At 30.4% G+C, this 22,175-nt stretch overlaps 1 protein-coding gene and 1 pseudogene across 1 annotated transcript; both read left to right on the top strand.

The window, feature by feature from the left end:
- The first annotated feature begins 536 nt into the window (after nucleotides 1-536).
- On the top strand, nucleotides 537-15,274 carry LOC144850299 (transmembrane protein 145-like). Its single transcript, XM_078707549.1, has 13 exons — nucleotides 537-675; nucleotides 2,789-2,863; nucleotides 5,909-5,995; nucleotides 6,313-6,543; nucleotides 7,430-7,508; nucleotides 9,814-9,885; nucleotides 10,268-10,336; nucleotides 10,494-10,653; nucleotides 12,001-12,094; nucleotides 12,475-12,647; nucleotides 13,009-13,129; nucleotides 13,703-13,945; nucleotides 14,518-15,274. Exons 1-13 carry the CDS (start codon nucleotides 586-588, stop codon nucleotides 14,563-14,565), a joined length of 1,542 nt encoding a protein of 513 aa, XP_078563675.1. The 5' UTR covers nucleotides 537-585; the 3' UTR covers nucleotides 14,566-15,274.
- Nucleotides 15,275-16,532: 1,258 nt separating this feature from the next.
- On the top strand, nucleotides 16,533-16,650 carry LOC144851197 (5S ribosomal RNA; annotated as a pseudogene).
- The last annotated feature ends 5,525 nt before the right edge of the window (nucleotides 16,651-22,175 follow it).

Here is a 22,175-nt window from a genome sequence, read left to right as displayed (position 1 = left end):
TGTTTTATATATTCTATGAACAAATAAAAAAGTTTTTAATGGTAGTTTTTGTTGTTGATTTTGTAACTATTTTATTATTAGGCCTAAATGATAAAATGTCATATTAGCATGGGTCTATTAGTAACGGATTGTGCGTTTTTAAACGCCACGTTGATAGAACAGATATTGCTTGAATACTATGAATAACTGATTTGTTTTAACGAAAACATAAGACATTTTGATTTATAGGCCTATATGACATAATTACATAACCCCAATGCTATATCGGGTATACCCTCGAAACTTCTTTTTGCAATGTTTCTACCATTCGCTTCGACTACTACTCGTCACAATAATTGCCAATTCATGGCAGATTATTGTTTTTATGAACCATTCACGTCGTACGGTGAATTCTTTTCATTGTAAAATTTGCATAACAACAAAGTGTTTTATGTGTCTCAGCAACCGTCATCGTCTCCAAGGAAGCCCGTCAAATGTATGAATATTCATTAGCATTGACCTCTAACATAACGTTGAAAACAAACAACGAAGAGCGAGGCAAGACACAGAGTTTATTAATAAAGTAGTTGCAGAATATCTCTAAAAATGAACTTAATTCTCGGTTTAAGTATCGTATTTTTATCAATACCATGTGTCTCAAGTTTATATCGAGAAGGAATACTAAGAACAACAGAGGTAAAGTTTTGGAATACTGTTATTAATTTTGTTTGAAGTTAGGCAAGGAACGAACTTGTGAGAGGCATATTCTGCACTCTTTTCTCTGAAGAAGTTCGTTTAGTTTGGTAGGCATATTTATTGTGTGTCTTCTTCGTATGCCTTCAATTTCTTCTAAATAAAGGATAATTAATTAGGATAGAAAATGTATAATCGACTAGCTAGGCCTAGACTAGTATATTGCTTTAAACTAGACATTTAGTGTCAGTGATAAACTGCTATATTTGAAAATATAAATTTTGGGATAAAAACATTTTTTTTTTGTCTTTTCTGAAAGTGTTTATTATACTTTATACTACTAGGCTATTTTTGATAAGCCTAGTACTACAAATTGGAGTTTAAATTAATATATATCAATTAACTTATGACATTTTATTTTTTATGGTACTGTAGTCGTAAAATCAACTTCTAGTAAATACTATTTCGTATGATGTGCCGCTGCTACAGTGTTTTTTTGTGCAAATGTTTTATTTCAGTTCAGTTGAACCGCCGCTCAAACTCAAAGAACATACCCAAAAATAAAAATATATCCCTCTAGCAATGGTAACTTAATAAAAGATGATGGTAAATACTTAAATACTGTATATTGATAACCACAAAAGCAATTTCAAATGTGAACATTTTTTATCTTATCAGTTAAACACTGTAGGCTATCTCTCACATACAGTGATAAAGCCTAGAATAAAGGGTGTTTTTTTTCATTTGGAGATTATCCATTACCTTGTATATGTATACTGTCATACTGTATGTTATATCGCCATTTTATGTTTTTTATACAATAGACCACACACTCCATAATATAAAATATAATAATGTAGTAACAGTAAACACATTAAACATAATTATTTTCAAAATTAACCTTGAACCGTCCATAAACCAAATAAAATCAATACTCAGTTTGTTTACCGTTAAATGCCATACACTTCAAGATAAATTAACCACACATTTTAAACATTCACTATAAATTGGTTTTTCCAAATTGCTGAATTTATTTTAAACCGTACAGTACTATCAATCAGTCTTTATTTCCATCATAATCACACAAAAAGGCAAATACAATATTATGGAGGACGTTCAATTTATTTTTATACCTCCCTGGTTACGGTACAAGAAAGGCAAAACACAATTGCATTGCCCACCTACCTACCCATTTGATATTGCTAAGTAATATACTACTACTACTACTACTACTGTACTATACTTACAGCTGTATAATACACTATTGCCATAAGTCGTAGTCAATTAATCAGATGTGCTTACTGTAGACATCTGAGACTTAAAAGTATTAACATTATACTTTTTTTTTTTATTGATTGGTAGATTATTCCAATATTTGGGTCCTGTTAAAAATACAGATTGAATTTTATGAATATTTAGTTGATAGTTGTTTTTATTTCTTGTATTGTACCCATGAAAATATTGTTATGGATTTAGGTAATGTTCCATTGTTACAGTATACTAGATACTATGTAGTTACTGGTATTTAATTGGTTATGTTGTCTAAATTGTTAAGTAACTTTTGTTATACTGTTTATGAATGAAGTTTGGGAAAGAGAAATGAATGAATAAATTTGTTCTGCTCGTCATTATTACCCAGCATGCAGCAAACTGTTGTGTTTTGTGGCTAAACACGTAATTAATCAGTATGTTTGTGTCTGACTGTTAATGACTCATTTCTACTTTAAATTCAAAACTTTTCCCATTCTAACCTAAAAAAAAAATTAATTAAAAGTATTGATTAAAAAGTAGTTCCAATGTCAATGAGTAGTTTTACAAGGTTTTGTGTGAATATTTAAATGAATGTTTTTCAAGGAGCACCACAATCGATATGAAATAGAAGCACATAAAAAAACTGGCATTTCAACAGAAACAGTACATTCTATTTTCCAGAAATTATTTATTGGATTATCGGAGACATTTTTTACCTTTCTCTGGCATTATATAAAAGTCACATCAATACAAAACTACAGTAGAAATTATTAAAATATAAAAATCCATCTTTTCAATAATACAATTGATTTGAATTCGTTTTTAAATACCGATAATACTAATATGTTTACATCTTTTCTTGCAGGACTGGGATTTCTTAGCGCGGTTCTGTTTTGTCTCGGAGCTTGGTCGTTTACGGTATGAAGTGGAATACCCTAAGGTTTGTAAAAGATGGTCCTTATTTAATTAATTCCCAAACTGTAACTTCAACCTCCTCATTGTCCTCTGAATCGTTCCTCATGTCCTCGGCCCCTTTAGTGTACAGTACCTCTGTGTTAGTGTTACAATATTGTTGATGTATAAGTTTGCGGTAAGTTCTCGAGTGAGAACGATCAAAGCATATTGATCGAAACGTTAAGAAACTCAACAGTTCTTATTTTTTATCTTCAATTCATATCAACATTTTATTTCGCCATGCAAACCTTCAAACAATGTTACAATATTGTAACACTTTTATGTTCAGTACTCAGATCTTGTACTGCAGACAACACCATACAATACTGTACTGTTTTCAAACTATTTTGTTACTATGCCAAGCTACCTTCATCACCCTCTGTACAGTACCTCTTCTGATCGCATTACTAACCTTACTGCCCATGCACTCGCATCATAAACCCTCACCTTCCTTTGCCTCATTACCCATCACCTCTTCACCACTCTTTCAACTACTGTATACTCCTCATTATTACAGCTATACAGTCTTTCTGTAGTCTCAAACTGATTTCAAAACATTTGAAAAATTCTGTACAAGTTTTACTCTACACTACCTACTAATTATGTAACAATTTTGGAAATTCAACAAAATTACTAATCATTTATCAAGTATATTTATTATAATATTCTTGATTATATTGTATTTTTGTGGTGTGCTACTACTACTACTACTATACTCTAGGCTAGCAGTTTCGCTTTTTTCTTTTTGGGTTTTTTTTTTATATTGGTATACAGTATATGGTTTTTCATTTGTCCCAACCATTGTTATTTTGTTTATTACTGCAGGGAGTCTAGGCTTAAAGTTTATTTGTTTTATAACAAAAAACTTATCTAGGCTTCCTTCTACACATGCTTTTTACTATGTAACATCTTGTATTTTTTTGTATGTGTAGAGAATTGGTTAATAAACGAAACGAAAGTAGCACTGACTAAATTGCACTTTTTGTTTTGCTCAATGATTTTTAAGGAACTAGAGTGTGTTAGGCGTTGTTGGGACAACAAATCACAGTATTAAAAAAATACAATTGTATACAATGGTACCAGTTGGTGCATACTGTAGATTATATTAATAATTGTCTTTGAAAGTAACTGTTATCTTTTATTATTGTCACTCATATTGGTCATATACACAGCCTAAACAATACATTAACCTTCAGTATTGAAACACTTTTACTGTTTGTTGCAGTACTCAGATCTTGTACTGCAAACAACACCATACTGTACTATTTTTGTTACTACATGCCAAGCTACCTTTATTGAGACAACATTATTTTGTTTATTAGCTTCTTGTAGGTTGTCATAATTTTATCCATATTTCTATTTTTAGAACAGTATAAAATAAATTGTATAATTTCTGTATAATTCTGTGGACATCAACCTCGTACAAGCTTATTCATTATAATATAATAGGAAGGTCCTTTTCATCTTTTTATAATTGTATCCATATTCCTACAGTATTTATTAATATTACAGTTTAATTGAATTTTTGATCTTAGTTTAATGTTTCTTTATTATTATATTTTATCAATATTTTCATTTTTATTATTCGATGAATAGTAAATTGAATTGAAGAGAAAGGTTTCATTAATAATAATAATATTGTTTTTACATAACAAAAGACTGACAGGTTTTTTCCATGCACATTAGAGTTTATTACAGTATAAATATCATTTTATTTCATCAATACAGTACCATCAAATAATTGCCTTTTAGCCATGAATAAACTGTATCAAATTAGCTTTAAAGTGCAAAAAGAAAAGGAACAAATTTAATCCAAAAATGTCACCATCTTTAAAATGATATTGTCTCGCTGGAAAAAAAAATTGGTTTGTTAGTCAATTTACCAAAAAATAGAATTTTTAAGCGAATAACTTCATTAAAATGCAAAATGGCCTATTCAAAGGTTGGTTTTATTCAAACTGTATGTTTTTTTTTTCGTGTTTTGGAGACAATACATTTGTGTAATCATCTCACCATTTTACAAGGGAAGTCATTTTTTGGATAGTACAGTTATGCAATAATTACTATTTAAATATTTTGTATTGTATGTTCAGTAAGGTGCATTTCTAAACACCTTTTTAACACTTCACCTCTGTGTTAGTGTTACAATATTGTTACTTTTATGTTCAGTACTCAGATCTTGTACTGCAGACAACAAACACCATACTGTACTGTTTTCAAACCATCTGTACAGTACCTCTTCTGATCTCATTACTCCTAACCTTACTGCCCATGCACTCTCATCATAAACCCTCACCTTCCTTTGCCTCATTACCCATCACCTCTTCACCGCTCTTTCAACTATACTCCTCATTGTACATGTTCAGTAAGATGCATTTCTAAATACCTTTTTAACACTTCATTAAACTGATCAATATTTTATTTTAACGCAACTTCCTCTGTGCAAGGAATACAGTAATTCCATGCTAAAGTATTGTTTGTAGGAAATAACTTAACACACGAACCTGAGCAGCTGTAATAATACTACAAAAAGTCCATCAAGTGGTTTCCTTGCCCACTTTACTGTACACCAAATCAAGCACTTCAGTCTGTGAAGCAAAGCCTTAATTACTGTACAGTAATAATATTTATTTGGTCACCAATGAATAATATCTAGAAATGAGAAAAGCCTAAAGCCCAAACAGATTCTGCACAAATAAAATATTTACAGTACAGTATGTACTGTACAAGCCTAATGTACAGTACAAAACAATTTATAATACAAACTAAATAAAGTGATTTTGTCGTAAACAGCCTACTGTAAGTTACACAGTAAATACAGTATTGAAATTGTGTTTTTTTTTTTCTTTAAATGAAGGTTATTACTGAAGGATTACAGTATGCAACTGTACAATATATCTAATACTGGAAAATTACAAAAATGTCTGAAAAATAAACTTTTCATCCAGCTGAAAGTTCTAGGGTATGAAGGTTTAAACTCCATATATTCTCTGCCCTAAAATATTAATACAGTTTTCTTTCTTTTTTTCAGTCTTTTGCAGTACAAAATTTCTTACTATATTATGATGAACCAGGCCAGTGGCCTGCAGTCTACCCACCAGATGAGGCTGTAAAAAAGGTAACTGTATTATTCATACAGTACTTTAGGAATACTACTGTATACTTTTAATTAAGACTTAATTTATGTACTTGACATCTAAATAGCGACAAAACTTTTGCTTGGGCCTGACATAAATTAAACTTTACCATACAGGGAAATATACAGTATTCAATTGGTTACAGGTTGCTACATGTCAAAAATATAAATTAATTTGCAAGGTAGACCTTTAGGTTACTGTACTGTAGGTTCCTTGTTGTCATAAAGTTTAAAGTTCCCTTGATTATAAGAACCAAAAATAGAATTATTTATCAACTAAAATATTTTTTTTTTAATAGACATGTCTGGAGAAGGAATCTGTTATGAATCCAGCAAACCACCAAATTGTAAATCTTACCAATGACTATATTTGGTCGGGCTGTGTGTTGACCTCAGTTGAAGAGGGGGAAGACAACCATATCTCCGTTTTCGGAGATGACACTAAATTTGTCTGTAAAGGAGGAAGAAGCTTCCGTTCTGTGCGTGAGCGATGGTGGTACGTCGCTCTCAGTAACTGTGGTTCTAAAAGTGTAAGTTTTAATTTTAAATATGGATAATTTACTGTATATTTTTCACAGATTAGTATTATTATTAATTTAGTCTTTCTTTATATTGAAATCTCAATGAGCAAAAAATTCTTAGATTTATATGATTATGATTAAAATGATTACTGTGGGTGTTTTTATAGTTACAGTACCGAGAAAAAAGTATAATATACACTGTAGTACTTCAACAAGTAAAGTACACTTTAATTTAGGATTTAATATTTTGACATTTTGTCGTCATAAGGATTCATCATTTCAGATGATGAAATCATACTGTAGATGACGATGAAACGTGTACAGTACAGGGCAGTACTGTAATTTGATTTTCATACAGTAACGTTTATGAATATGCATTTCTGAGAGTAATAGAAGAAGTCTGAATATTTGTTCAAAATCATGTATTCCGATCTTGTACACACACTTGATCTCTGTTTGATAAAAATTATTATTGTTCTACATTGCATATAATAAATAAGAAGGTCGTTGAATAACTCTGTGTTTACCCCGTGTTCTTCAAGTCATTGTAAACATGTATTTAATATACCCGCATATCATTGATCAAACATTGCAAGCAAATTTACTAACCAATTTACTTTAAGAGCAATGTATGCTCTAACTGTTGACATTTTTATTTGCTTTTCTGTTTACTGTTCAAGCTATTAATCCAGTAACACTGGTACCTATGTAGTTACGACCTGCGCGTTTGTACTGTAAACTTAATGCATGTGTCGTTAGGAACTGGTTTTATTTTGAGTAAAAATTTAAACTGCAACCTTTGTTTATAAACAAACCAAAACGATTTTGAAAAAAAATGTCAGAATTTAGGTCCTACTAATTCTGTAATTGTTTTTGGTTTTCTTTTTTTCTGCAGGGGTTGTATATGAAATATAAATTAACATTGACAAATGGAGACAATTGGTGGAAAAAGCATTTTTCTGCAGATCAGTTTGGTAAGAAAATTTACTGGAATAAAAAAAGTAAAATGTATTTGACACATTATGTCTTCTTCTCACTCCTGAGGACAACCAAAGTATATTGATCAAAACGACAAGAAACTCAACAGTTCTTTTCAGAAATCAATATCCAGTATGTGTTGTACCGCAAACCTTATATCAACACATTACTGTATGTCTCTTTTATTTCACATAAAAGTCCCCTGAATAGTGTGTCCCAAAGGATTAACTGTAACAAATGGCACAGAATTGTCAAGAAAATAGTATTTTACAAATGATTGCCATTTTATTTAGATAAATTCTTCTAGAAAATCTCTTCTTTTATTTGACTTAAACACCATAGTCCTTTTATACCAACATGTTCTATAAATATCAAATAATGCACTTGTTATAATAATATTTCACAAAATCTCAATTGCATCAGGTAAATTTCTTAATAACAACGCAATATACTGTACGATCAATATAATTACATGAAAGCTTTACAGTAATTGTATTGAGTTCCTGCAAATTGGACACCAAGTCAGTAATTCACTGAGATATAGTACTTACAGACCTGTCATCATCTAATTATATTTTCATATATATTGAGAGTGTCCAATTAAGTTTTATACATGATTCATTATCTGTCGAAGAATGGTATTAAGCCAAGAACCTTTTCATTAGTAGGCCCTACTACCTGACGTTGAAACTAATACTTTTTGTAAATAACGTCTATCATTTTCACTTATCAAATTACTGAAAACTCCATTATTATGTATAAAATCTTCTATGTTGATGGAATATTTGATCAATAATTTTATAAATAAAAATTTATTTTAATATTATTTCAATCTTGTAAGCAAATGAGTATTTCATTCAGTATTGTATACTATCTTACACTTACAGACTTTGGTATTTTTTTTTTTTGTAAATGTTTTAATACTAAGTATGTTATTATAATGGATGGTTTCGCATTTATAATGCGCTTTCTACAGAGGCAGATTTTAATTTTTTAATGATTTACACAGACTTTCAACTTGCATCCTCCTAAATGGTCATTTCCTGTCGCTTAAACTGCCACCAAACAGTGGTTATTGTCCATGGACCAAATGTTGTCTTCCCTAAAGATGATCCTTTCCTTTCTTCATCTGTCTGTACACAATAACATGGTCTAAGATGAACCAGGACATTGGGGTAACCCTCTATTCTTCAGAAAGATGTACCTTGGCCTCTTTAGCCAGAATTGTATACTGGACCTCCAGTTTAAGTCCTTCTCCAAGTAGTATTAAGTGTACTAGCTCACACAGCCAATGGTGGACAGATGCTTTGGCGCCTTACTGTAGTTGGCAGCCGGTGACATGGCATTACCCTTAGAATCGTGTTGAAAAGGTGTAACATTTAAGTCCACAGCGCCATGAGCGATATTGTGGATATGGCGCTATATAAATCTTCATTAACATTACTTTTTTGTTCATGACAAATTATTTTATTATTATTAATATTACAAAACATTTTTTAATGAAAAGACAATTTTTGATTTTAGTTTTGATTCATGTCATTTTAACTTTACTCCCTCGACACATGGTTAGGTAATACTAATTATTATTCACCATCTTAGATTTTAGTTCACCTACATAATATCACAATACCCTGTTGTTACTTTTCATTTACAGTGGCTATAAAATGTAGTCACTAGTAGTGTAAAATATCTAATCTAACTTTATGATGTTGGTTTTACCATCAATCGTAAAATATCTTTTGTATAAATATCTGCTTTTGCTTCTACAGTATTTTCTACTAAACATTAATAATCATAAATCATCTAAACCATTGTAAAAACTGATGACGATATACAGTAATCACTCAGGCATAACAATTTGTTATAGACAACAAAGTGTGTCTATGTGAACCAGATTTATGATGTGAACCAGCATTATGATGTGAAGCATACTATACTAAAGAACTTTACTGTAATATTCAGAAATAAATAATTTAAAAACATTAATTTTACATCATCTATACAGTACATCAATAAACAAGCCAATTTATTCTAAGTAACGTCTGCAATAGAATATTTTAAAATGCGGTGCTTTGATTTCTATTCTTTATGTATATTGATTAATAATAATTGTACAGATAAAGCATAATACTGTACAGTATAATAAACAGACTTGGAATTGTCAATTAAAAATTCTGATAAAAAAAATATCCGTCCATTTTTGTATGTAAAATGAAGTAGATCATTATATACAGTATATATATATATAATTTTATGTCAATATCATTTCATTTGAACAATTCTTTTTTTATATATATACAGGTATACTGCAAACCGATATAATATTCCTATGCCTTTTCGTGCTTGTGTTCTTTATTTCCTTATATATAGCAGGTATGTACAGTATTTAAGATACAAAAGAATGTGACATTTTTATCCTAGGGAACAAAATTTATTTAAACAAATTACTGAAAAAATTGCTGGATCTCAATAGAGATACAAATGAAATATTGCAGAACAGTAACGTAAAACATCTAGAAAGTGCAAAGTTTTCTGAAAACACTTACAAGTTAGGTCTGTACCATATGACCAGGACTAGTAGGCCTATAATTCACATGCTCGAATATATTAATCCTCAATTAAGGTAAACCTGCTTTTTTAGAACTCCAAAGTTTCAGTAGTTTTTGCACAAATTCAAATGGTAATGTGCTTAAAGTAGATTCAATTATGTTGAAGAAAAATGTTACTTTTCAACTGTGCACATTTTTTATTACAGATAAATTGAAAGAAAAACAGCTTTTCCATACAACATATAAAATGTATATATCAGTACAGTTGTTTTATGGTAAGTAAAACTGAAACATAAAAAAAAATAATAAATAAAAATATAGTTTTTGCTACCTATTAAGTAAAGATTGTATACAAATAATGATTGTTTATGGGTGGAATGGTACAAATAATTTAATGACGTGAAAGATATATTTTCACTGTTTCTCCTACAGTTATTTCGCTTCTATGCTATCTTATATTCTACATTGAGTATGCAAATGATGGTACGGAGGCCGAGAACATGAAGCTATTTGCTCGCATTATGCAATCTGTTGCAGATGGTATATTTCTTCTTATGTTAATCTTAATGGGAAAAGGATATACAATAACAAGGTAGGTACAACTTTTTTTTTATTGTGAGCCAAAATTTGGCCAACAATTTCAAGCAATTCACAAGTGTATGTCTTATTATTTTAGTTTTGAAAATGCAACAATATTTTTCAATTTATGGATAAAAAGGAAGAAAAAAAACACCCTTTTATACACCCTTATTATAAGCCCACATTGGAGTAAACCCACCAAAAAGTTGTATATTTTAATTTTTTAAATGCAACAATATTTTTCAATTTAATTAACAGTCCAAAATGTTGTAAAGTCAATTCTATTTGTGGAAACAGCCTTTCTATTATAATATTAAAGAAAATACATGAGTCTTGTACATTGTTCTAATGGGAGAAAATCGATAATACCCTGGCAACCAAGTAGTTTAATCAATCGCTTCTAATAGGAGCCTTTGATTAGACAGACTTGATACAATAGATATTATTGACGGTGTATATCCATACAACCTTTCATAGAAATGTTTTCATTAGAAAACATTCTAGCTTACGAACTTAACGTAAAATTCTTTCTCTATAAAGTATATCATAAAACGTGACATAGTTGTAATAAAGAATAATATATTTATACTATACACTATGTATGAATAACGGTAACATTGAATAAACTGTAAATTTGAGCAAATTTGATTATATATTGATGGAATAAAAATAATTCAAGATTATAGGGGGAGGGAGTTTAAAAAAAAGTCCACTTTAAATCGGCCACTGTCTCTTTCAAACATAGTTTAAAGAATACATATTATAAAGATACAGTTTTTAATTGGCTGCAAGCACATCTATAAATGAATCCATAAATGGTGCATCTTCTTTCTGTCCAAAACAAATGATAAATTTGTGGTGATATTAATATCCTCTGAGTTTAAGTCTTAGTAGTAGTACTTAGTTTGTCATGTACTGTATTTGGCAAAGATGAACTCTTCAAGAAATATGCAGAATGTTTCTTTATTATATTTAATATTTTAATTAATAATTACAGAGGTTTGGTAAAATAATGAAATATTAATATGCGCTCATTCTTTTCATTCATTCTTGTGTGCATACAAATTCTGTGTACATATAAAAGATTGTTTTGAAATATTGATTATTTTATTACTTTAGAGTAAAATTTTGTGATAAAATATTTATGATTATGAAGCTTATAAATTAATATATTATTCATGATTAAGCTCCAACATATTCATGAGTACAGTAAGATTTAACATATTCATGATTAAGATTTAATATATTCATGATTAGGCTTTAACATATTCATGATTTTTTTCGAAATCTTTTTTTTTTTCTTTTTTTTTAATTAGTCAAAGGGACAATACATCTTTAACATTTTATTATATAATTATAGAGGGCGCATCAGTCATTCTGGCACAGTGAAAATAGCTGTTTTAATGTGTGTCTATGCTGTTTTATATGCTGGACTATTCTTCTACGAGTCTTCGGTAAGTTGATTATTTCTATAAAATGGTATTTTGACACACTTTAAACATGATGAGATGACATAAATCCATTCATCTGTAGTCATGTGTGATTCAGTGACAATGAGAAAATATGTGTACCCTAACAGATCAAGGACTTGAACCAAGAACCTAAACAATTTTAAAATAAAGCTTTGTTCCCATTGAGGATGCAAAGCATGAATGTAAGTGCCACGCAAGTAATTTGACCAATCACAATCGATGAATTATTCAAACTTTCGCTTGTCATCAACTCGCTCGCGTTGGGTTGTCGTCCTTGCGTTGCGCCTATGGGAACCAAGCTTAAGCAGAACTGGTTATCATTGTGTTGGTGTCTGAAAATTAATTATTTGTTTATTTTACAGCAATTTGATCCAGGTGAAGTGCTCTACCTGTATGAAAGTCCAGCTGGGTTCGCTCTTATTGGACTCCGTGGTTTCTGTTGGTTCTGGTTTATCTACGCTATCTTCTTCACGTTGAAGCACTATCCCGAGAAAGGATCGTTCTACTATCCATTCTTTTTTATTTATTCAGTATGGTATGTATTATTCTTGTAGTATAATCTTAGGCGGCTTAGGTATGAAATTTGGGGACAATTTGACTGTTCTGTAACTGTGCATCCTACCCGATGTTTGTGTCGATAAATTGTGCCTTGTAAAAGATGTTGTGATTAAATCTATATTTGCCTTTATTTTATTGGGAAATTGTACGTTTCCACCACACAACAATGAGAGTGAAAGGAATTTCTGAATTGGCCTTATATGAAAAAAGTTTAGTTAATAAGGAGGACAGAAAGCAGAAAACTTGGGGTAGAATTTGTCACTCCCCCAGATTTCCATATCCAGTTCAATATTTATTTCTGTGGTAAATAAATACACTTCAATTCTTTCTTAATATAGGTTTATTGCACTACCTATTATGATTATGGTTGCTACTTTTGGAATGCCAAAATGGTGGCGTGAAAAGGTCATGAATATTATTGAGCTCACCATTGCATTTGCAGGACAATTTATCTTTTTGGTAAGAATTTTAAAATATAACCAACAATTCATTTTTTTTTCTTGTAATGTACCATTACTATTAAATAGTCGGAATAGAAGAAAGTCGGAAAAACCTTTTCCAAAACCAGACTTTTCTCGAGGTCTAAAATGTCCCAAATTCATGTTTATCATTAGAAACAGATTCCAAATACCAACCTTTCCAGAACCAGTCATATTAGGCCAGCCCAAAGGTGTTGACTGTATTACAAAATATGTAGCCCTATTCAAAAGAATAAAATTCAATTGCAATTTATTTTCATACATAAATTATCTCATTATTAATTAATAAATAATAATACAAAAAAAGTTTTTTTTTTTTTATCTCCATTGAGATTCAGCCACTGATACCCACAGCATTGTCATTTTTTCAGTATTTTTCCATTTGAATAATATATATATACTGTACATATACACAAAGCTCAAACAATTTGAAAATGAACAGTGATACGCTATTTTAAAATTTAAAATTATATTTTGAAGCTCATTTTCTAAGGAGTTTTTAACAAGGAATGTTTACTTGGTATTTTATGCTAATATCTAATCATTTCAACAGATATTAACACGTCCATCTGCAGCCAATTCAAACTTCCCATATCACGTCAGGACGTCCCAAATCGGTGTTCTCAATACACCAGAAGAAGGCAATCCAAATAACATAGACAACTTTATGCATCATGGCTATGGCATAAACGCACTTGCTCGTGATGAATATCGGCCAAATTTCACCGAGATGTTCACAGTTGGAAACCCAAACCCTCCTCCTTATTCGTCTACCATTTACAGCAATGGCGTTCAGGTAAGACTTTATTTTGGTTTTTAAGTTTACTGATACTGATATTATTTTATTGTCCATAGTAATATAAAATGGAAATACATTTGAAACTAGCATGAAAAATTTAAAAAAAGAGCAAAGCAGCCTGTATTGGTCTATCATTATATAATTCATCCAGGTAGATTGGCATATCGCCTATAAGTTTTTTTGGGGTTTTTTTTGTACAGTAATATTGGGCCTACAGGTATTTATACTTTGTGACCTAAGTATATTTTTGGCATTGCGTTTCATATGCCCAAATGTATAAATATTACTATTAACAAACTTTACTTTTGATTATTTTACCCAAGATATTCTGTAAGAAGAGTGGAATGAATATAAGAGTTGCATACATAATATTTATATATAATGTATATGTAACTTTGTTTCGCCCTACAGTATGGTCCCGTTAAATTTGGTTACTCATCAAATCGTAAAAGGCAACCAAAAGTTTCTTGCACTATAAAATCCATAATTGCAGATGGCATACATTTTTAATAATAGGATACTTTACTATTAAATTAATTTCACTATGTTTTTTTTTTTAATTCTTACAGAATGGAAACTCCGAAAAAACGAATGGTTTTGGTGAGAGTATACACTGAAAGAAATGACTGATAAAGAAATGTTAAAAAGTGTATAGTACACGTTTCAATAAATATCGTTTTGTTTGCTGTATCGAGAATGTACATTTGTCTCTAATAGGTAAGTGTAGCTAAGCTTCCTTTTTCACCTGTAAGAGCAAAAATTCCAAACACTGCAATTTGTACATAGGACAAAATAAAGTTTAACGAATATTTCAAGCTAATTTTTTATTTTCTGCGAACTGATTCAACCACACAGAAGTAATATATATACATGTAAAATGAAGAATGTCCGTCCATTAATTATGCAATTTATGAATTCCATCCATTTGCATATTTTAAATTAAAGGTAACCTTATGTAAATTAGAAAGTGGGAGAGTTACTAGTACTGTAGGTTCTTCATGGCATTTTTGCATCTTGTTTTCTTGCAAAATATACAGCCATACCAAAATATTATTAAGGAGGAAAGCCCATTAAAATATGCAATTTATGAATTCCACAATTTGCATATTTAAATTAAAGGTATCCTATATGTAAATTAGGAAAGGGTTCTTCATAGCATTTTTTGCATCTTATTTTCTTGCAAAATATACAGCTATACCAAAATAATATTACGGAAGAATTTCGATCAAAATATGCAATTTATGAATTCCACAATTTGCATATTTAAATTAAAGATAACCTGTATGTAAATTAGAAAAAGAAGAGAGGGAAGACATGACATTTTTTGCATCCTATTTTCTTGTTAAAAGATTTACCAAAATATAATGTATGTAAAAGGAGGAATGTCCAGCAAAATATTGCAATTTTATGAATTCCATCCATTTGCATATTTAAAATTAAAAATAACCTGTATGTAAATTAGGTAGGGAAGTGTGAGAAGTAAGTTCTTCATTTTTGCATCCCACGATTACTTTAAAATTAAACAGTCTTAATGTATTTTTTATAGTTCAACATAAATTATAGCACACTAGGACCTACATTTTACGTAGAGTGCAGGACCAAAAACTTTACGTAAACCTACGATCAGTAAAATCAAAGTTCACCATAAGTTGATCCTCTCAACATCCTCCTACAGCTAAGAAAGCAATGTTTTGTTTAGCTTACAGAGGCCTAGAAATGTAAAACATTTAATGAATGGGAAAACTACGAACAACATACTACAGTCAACTCTCCCAATACCAGACTTTCTAAAAACCAGAAACTCACCCAAAACCAGACTTTTTTGAGGACCAAAGGGTCCCAAATTCATTTTTACCATTAAAAGCACATTCCAAATACCAGACATTTTCCGGAAAACCACACATATTAGGCCAGCCCAAAGGTGTCTGGTATTGGGAGAGTTGGCTGTATTATCTAACCGAAATACAACAAATAGAAATCCAGTGAACTTAAAATCAGGGTACATAAAATGTAGGTCATAGGTATTTGTCCATCCTTCAGCAATATGTTGACTTATAGTCCAATCAGCAATCAATTTCAAATTCGTCCATTAAATAATTCATAAAACTAGATCTTTTTGAATATGTTGTAAATAATAGAATTGTATAGACTCTATTTGAAATGATGATGCATATAGTATTTTTCAGTTCAGGTGAACTTGTATGCTTGTATTTTCATATTGACATTGTGTATATATATTTGAAGTGTGAATTTATTTTTGAAAATGGTATATTGGTATATTAATTGTAAATAGCTGTGCAATAGTGAAGGATAGATAAATAGGTTGAGAAATAGTATTAATATTGAACCTTGTAATGTATTGAGCTAGGATACTTGTCACTATAATTCTGTAATTTTGCAATCTGTAGTCCAGTAAGAACTATAAATTGTGTCGTTGGTCGTTGTCTGACCCTATAATTTGCCCAGTTAGGATGCACGTCCCAATGAGGACAATGAATAATATGACGTAACTAGTAGGTTTTAGGTCGTCGCAAATTGAAGGCCCAATAATGTACATGCGGTATATATGCCGCTACCTCCATTGCTATACGGCCTTACCACGCTGAAACACCGGTTCTCGTAAGATCACCAAAGTTAAACAATGTTGGGCCCGGTTACAACTTGGATGGGAGACCATCTGGGAATACCGGGTGCTGTATATGGAGCTCAGAACTGCTGACTCTTATGGAAGCCCCTCATCTAGTATCTGCCTCAGACGTATTGGCTTATGCCTCTCCTCTGGTTAAGGTGGGCACTGGATGAGAGAAGCCCTTGGTCAATGTTAAGACCAGCCAAACAGTCCTGGAATAGTCATCATTCAGATAAATGTAAGACTAATTGACATTGTCGTTTACGACAGAAGTCGGCCATTAAAAAAAACCTCCATTGCTTGTTTGCTTTGCTATGAGAACATTACAAAAGTTTAAATGGACATGGATACTCTGTGCGATTGATCTTGTTAAATGTATAAGAATAACATAAGTAATTTGAGGTGTAAAAATAACACACAGAATGGCCTTTGCAAGCTTTCATGCAATTGCATCGAATATCCCACAATGCACCTACTGTACAAAGTTACCATTGAAGCTTAGGGTATGAGATTCATGGATTTGTGCAATGGAATCATCTGTAAGTTGTGTTATTGTTAGTCAATATAAGTGTACTTCTCATCCAATATTTAAAATTAGATTTAACCTTATTTTGTAAATGCTGCCCTCAATATTATGGTGTAATCTAATACTAGCATCAACATATTATCAGACATTCTAATGTTTTCTACCAGACACATTAATGTAAACTGGCAATAAAAAAGTCCATAGAAATGTTTGTGTATTCTCGAGGTATCGCACAGTAAAATTTAACATACCGCCCCCTAGGTATAACTGATAACATTATTAAGGGATCGTGTATGATACTCCGCTGGTCCCTGAAATGAATAACTAACTTATGCTTATAAGCCAGACATATAGAAAAAAAAACGCATATTTTAATGATTATTTTTAATTTAAATGACAATAATAAAAGATTTTTAGAAGCATTCTGTAAATAAATGTGTGTTTATTTAAACAATTATATAAACAAGATCAGTACTTGCATTTCTTTAATAATATTCTGGTTGTTGGTTGGTACTCCAAAATGAGTTTTTAAGGTGTGCCTCAATGGCTGCTATTTTTTTTTGCTAAAATTATTTAAAATTACTAATACTGTAATTGATTGTACTATATTGCTAGCAACATCTATCTTCATTTAAGTTTTGTATAATTTGTTTTATATTGAATATTACACTTTTGAGAATTATTTTGTCTTATTTACTAACCCTCTCTTTGTTGAGATTTAAATCTATTGTGTTACACACAATGAACATACACATTGTATTTTAAATGTAATACATGTACTTTTGATCTTAAATTTATTTTATTTTCATTTAAACATGTTAACAAATTAAGTTTTAGAAATGGGTTGTTCAATGTTATTACTAAACTTTAAGGATTTTAATATTACTGAGAAGATAATTATTATTATTAAAAACAATTTTTTCAGTAGAGTAACAAAAGTGTATTTAAACATTCAACAAATAATTAAATTAATCCTTATTTTGAGAGAATGTCAAAAATATTGACACAATTCAATAATTATGCACTAATTAGATTATTGCATTATCATCTTTCATCAAGAATAAAAGGCTCAAAGTTTTGGGGGTTTTTTTAAGAAATGGCAAATATTGAATATTAGGCCTTTTTTTAAATTTTAAAATTAGACAAATTTTTTTAATTTCCTATACTAGGGATGATATAGTAACCAGTCTACTAGTTATGTCGAGAGAAAAAAGGGTCGAAATTTAGCAATTTTTTTCAAAAAATGGCCAAATTTCGACCCTTTTCTTTTTTTACGTAACTAGTTATTACGGCCCTGTTAGATGATGATAACACAATACATGCAATAATATCGCATAATTATTGAATTTTAAATAGTGGATATTTTGGCCATTTTTCGAAAAAAATCCCTGTACTAATTACAGTACAGGGGAATTTCTAACAATAGCCAAATTTCGACCCTTTTATTTTTCGACATAACTGAGTTCTATGGTACTATAACATGATGATAACACAATATATGAGCATATATGGCAATATTATTGCATAATAATTGAATTTCAAAAAGTGGCAATGTTGGCCATTTTTCGAAAAAATCCCTGTATTTTCATAAAATGGCCAAATTTCGACTCTTTTTTTATTTTTCAACATAACTAGTTACTATGGCCCTATAAGATGATGACAACACAATATATGAGCATATATGGCAATATTATCGCATAATAATTGAATTTTAAAAAGTGGCAATTTTGGCCATTTTTCGAAAAAATCCCTGTACTATAGTACAGGGAAATTTTTTGGAAAATGGCCAATTTCGACCCTTTTATTTTTCGACATAACTAGTTACTATGGCTCTAAAAGATGATGATAACACAATATATGAGCATATATGGCAATATTATCGCATAATAATTGAATTTTAAAAAGTGGCAATTTTGGCCATTTTTCGAAAAAATCCCTGTACTATAGTACAGGGAAATTTTCGGAAAATGGCCAATTTCGACCCTTTTATTTTTCGACATAACTAGTTAATATGGCTCTAAAAGATGATGATAACACAATATATGAGCATATATGGCAATATTATCGCATAATAATTGAATTTTAAAAAGTGGCAATTTTGGCCATTTTTCGAAAAAATACCTGTACTATAGTACAGGGAAATTTTCAGAAAATGGCCAAATTTCGACCCTTTTATTTTTCGACATAACTAGTTACTATGGCCCTATAAGATGATGGCAACACAATATATGAGCATATATGGCAATATTATCGCATAATAATTGAATTTTAAAAAGTGGCAATGTTGGCCATTTTTCGAACAAATCCCTGTACTATAGTACAGGGAAATTTTCGGAAAATGGCCAAATTTCGACCCTTTTATTTTTCGACATAACTAGTTACTATGGCTCTATAAGATGATGATAACACAATATATGAGCATATATGGCAATATTATCGCATAATTATTGAATTTTAAAAAGTGGCAATGTTGGCCATTTTTCGAAAAAATCCCTGTACTATAGTACAGGGAAATTTTCGGAAAATGGCCAAATTTCGACCCTTTTATTTTTCGACATAACTAGTTACTATGGCCCTATAAGATGATGACAACACAATATATGAGCATATATGGCACTATTATGGCATAATTATTGAATTTTAAAAAGTGGCAATTTTGGCCATTTTTCGAAAAAATTCCTGTACTATAGTACAGGTAAATTTTCGGAAAATGGCCAAATTTCGACCCTTTTATTTTTCGACATAACTAGTTACTATGGCCCTATAAGATGATGACAACACAATATATGAGCATATATGGCAATATTATCGCATAATAATTTAATTTTAAAAAGTGGAAATTTTGGCCATTTTTCGGTAAAAATCCCTGTACTATAATAGTACAGGGAAATTTTCGGAAAATGGCAAAATTTCGACCCTTTTATTTTTCGACATAACTAGTTACTATGGCCCTATAAGATGATGACAACACAATATATGAGCATATATGGCAATATTATTGCATAATAATTGAATTTTAAAAAGTGGCAATTTTTCGAAAAAATCCCTGTACTATAGTACAGGGAAATTTTCGGAAAATGGCCAAATTTCGACCCTTTTATTTTTCGACATAACTAGTTACTATGGCCCTATAAGATGATGACAACACAATATATGAGCATATATGGCAATATTATGGCATAATTATTGAATTTTAAAAAGTGGCAATTTTGGCCATTTTTCGAAAAAATCCCTGTACTATAGTACAGGGGAATTTTCGGAAAATGGCCAAATTTCGACCCTTTTATTTTTCGACATAACTAGTTACTATGGCCCTATAAGATGATGACAACACAATATATGAGCATATATGGCAATATTATCGCATAATAATTGAATTTTAAAATTTCGACCTTTTTATTTTTCGACATAACTAGTTACTATGGCTCTATAAGATGATGATAACACAATATATGAGCATATATGGCAATATTATTGCATAATTATTGAATTTTAAAAAGTGGCAATTTTTCGAAAAAATCCCTGTACTATAGTACAGGGAAATTTTCGGAAAATGGCCAAATTTCGACCCTTTTATTTTTCGACATAACTAGTTACTATGGCCCTATAAGATGATGAAAACACAATATATGAGCATATATGGCAATATTATGGCATAATTATTGAATTTTAAAAAGTGGAAATTTTGGCCATTTTTCGAAAAAATCCCTGTACTATAGTACAGGGGAATTTTCGGAAAATGGCCAAATTTCGACCCTTTTATTTTTCGACATAACTAGTTACTATGGCCCTATAAGATGATGACAACACAATATATGAGCATATATGGCAATATTATCGCATAATAATTGAATTTTAAAATTTCGACCTTTTTATTTTTCGACATAACTAGTTACTATGGCTCTATAAGATGATGATAACACAATATATGAGCATATATGGCAATATTATCGCATAATAATTGAATTTTAAAAAGTGGCAATGTTGGCCATTTTTCGAACAAATCCCTGTACTATAGTACAGGGAAATTTTCGGAAAATGGCCAAATTTCGACCCTTTTATTTTTCTACATAACTAGTTACTATGGCCCTATAAGATGATGACAACACAATATATGAGCATATATGGCACTATTATGGCATAATTATTGAATTTTAAAAAGTGGCAATTTTGGCCATTTTTCGAAAAAATCCCTGTACTATAGTACAGGTAAATTTTCGGAAAATGGCAAAATTTCGACCCTTTTATTTTTCGACATAACTAGTTACTATGGCCCTATAAGATGATGACAACACAATATATGAGCATATATGGCAATATTATCGCATAATAATTGAATTTTAAAATTTCGACCTTTTTATTTTTCGACATAACTAGTTACTATGGCTCTATAAGATGATGATAACACAATATATGAGCATATATGGCAATATTATTGCATAATTATTGAATTTTAAAAAGTGGCAATTTTTCGAAAAAATCCCTGTACTATAGTACAGGGAAATTTTCGGAAAATGGCCAAATTTCGACCCTTTTATTTTTCGACATAACTAGTTACTATGGCCCTATAAGATGATGACAACACAATATATGAGCATATATGGCAATATTATCGCATAATAATTGAATTTTAAAATTTCGACCTTTTTATTTTTCGACATAACTAGTTACTATGGCTCTATAAGATGATGATAACACAATATATGAGCATATATGGCAATATTATCGCATAATAATTGAATTTTAAAAAGTGGCAATGTTGGCCATTTTTCGAACAAATCCCTGTACTATAGTACAGGGAAATTTTCGGAAAATGGCCAAATTTCGACCCTTTTATTTTTCTACATAACTAGTTACTATGGCCCTATAAGATGATGACAACACAATATATGAGCATATATGGCACTATTATGGCATAATTATTGAATTTTAAAAAGTGGCAATTTTGGCCATTTTTCGAAAAAATCCCTGTACTATAGTACAGGTAAATTTTCGGAAAATGGCAAAATTTCGACCCTTTTATTTTTCGACATAACTAGTTACTATGGCCCTATAAGATGATGACAACACAA

Source organism: Antedon bifida, chromosome 8, assembly GCF_963402885.1.
Source record: "Antedon bifida chromosome 8, ecAntBifi1.1, whole genome shotgun sequence".
NCBI classification, from domain to species: domain Eukaryota; kingdom Metazoa; phylum Echinodermata; class Crinoidea; order Comatulida; family Antedonidae; genus Antedon; species Antedon bifida.
The sequence above is the reverse complement of the archived record's forward strand: the minus strand, read 5'-3'. Positions and strand labels throughout refer to the sequence as shown.

Excerpts from the sequence above, each read along its gene's own strand:
- LOC144850299 (XM_078707549.1), top strand. The coding sequence starts at position 586 with ATGAACTTAATTCTCGGTTTAAGTATCGTATTTTTATCAATACCATGT. Across the intron at positions 10,654-12,000 it reads AAAGGATATACAATAACAAG|AGGGCGCATCAGTCATTCTG; the intron begins GTAGGTACAACT and ends ATATAATTATAG. Across the intron at positions 12,095-12,474 it reads TATTCTTCTACGAGTCTTCG|CAATTTGATCCAGGTGAAGT; the intron begins GTAAGTTGATTA and ends TTTATTTTACAG.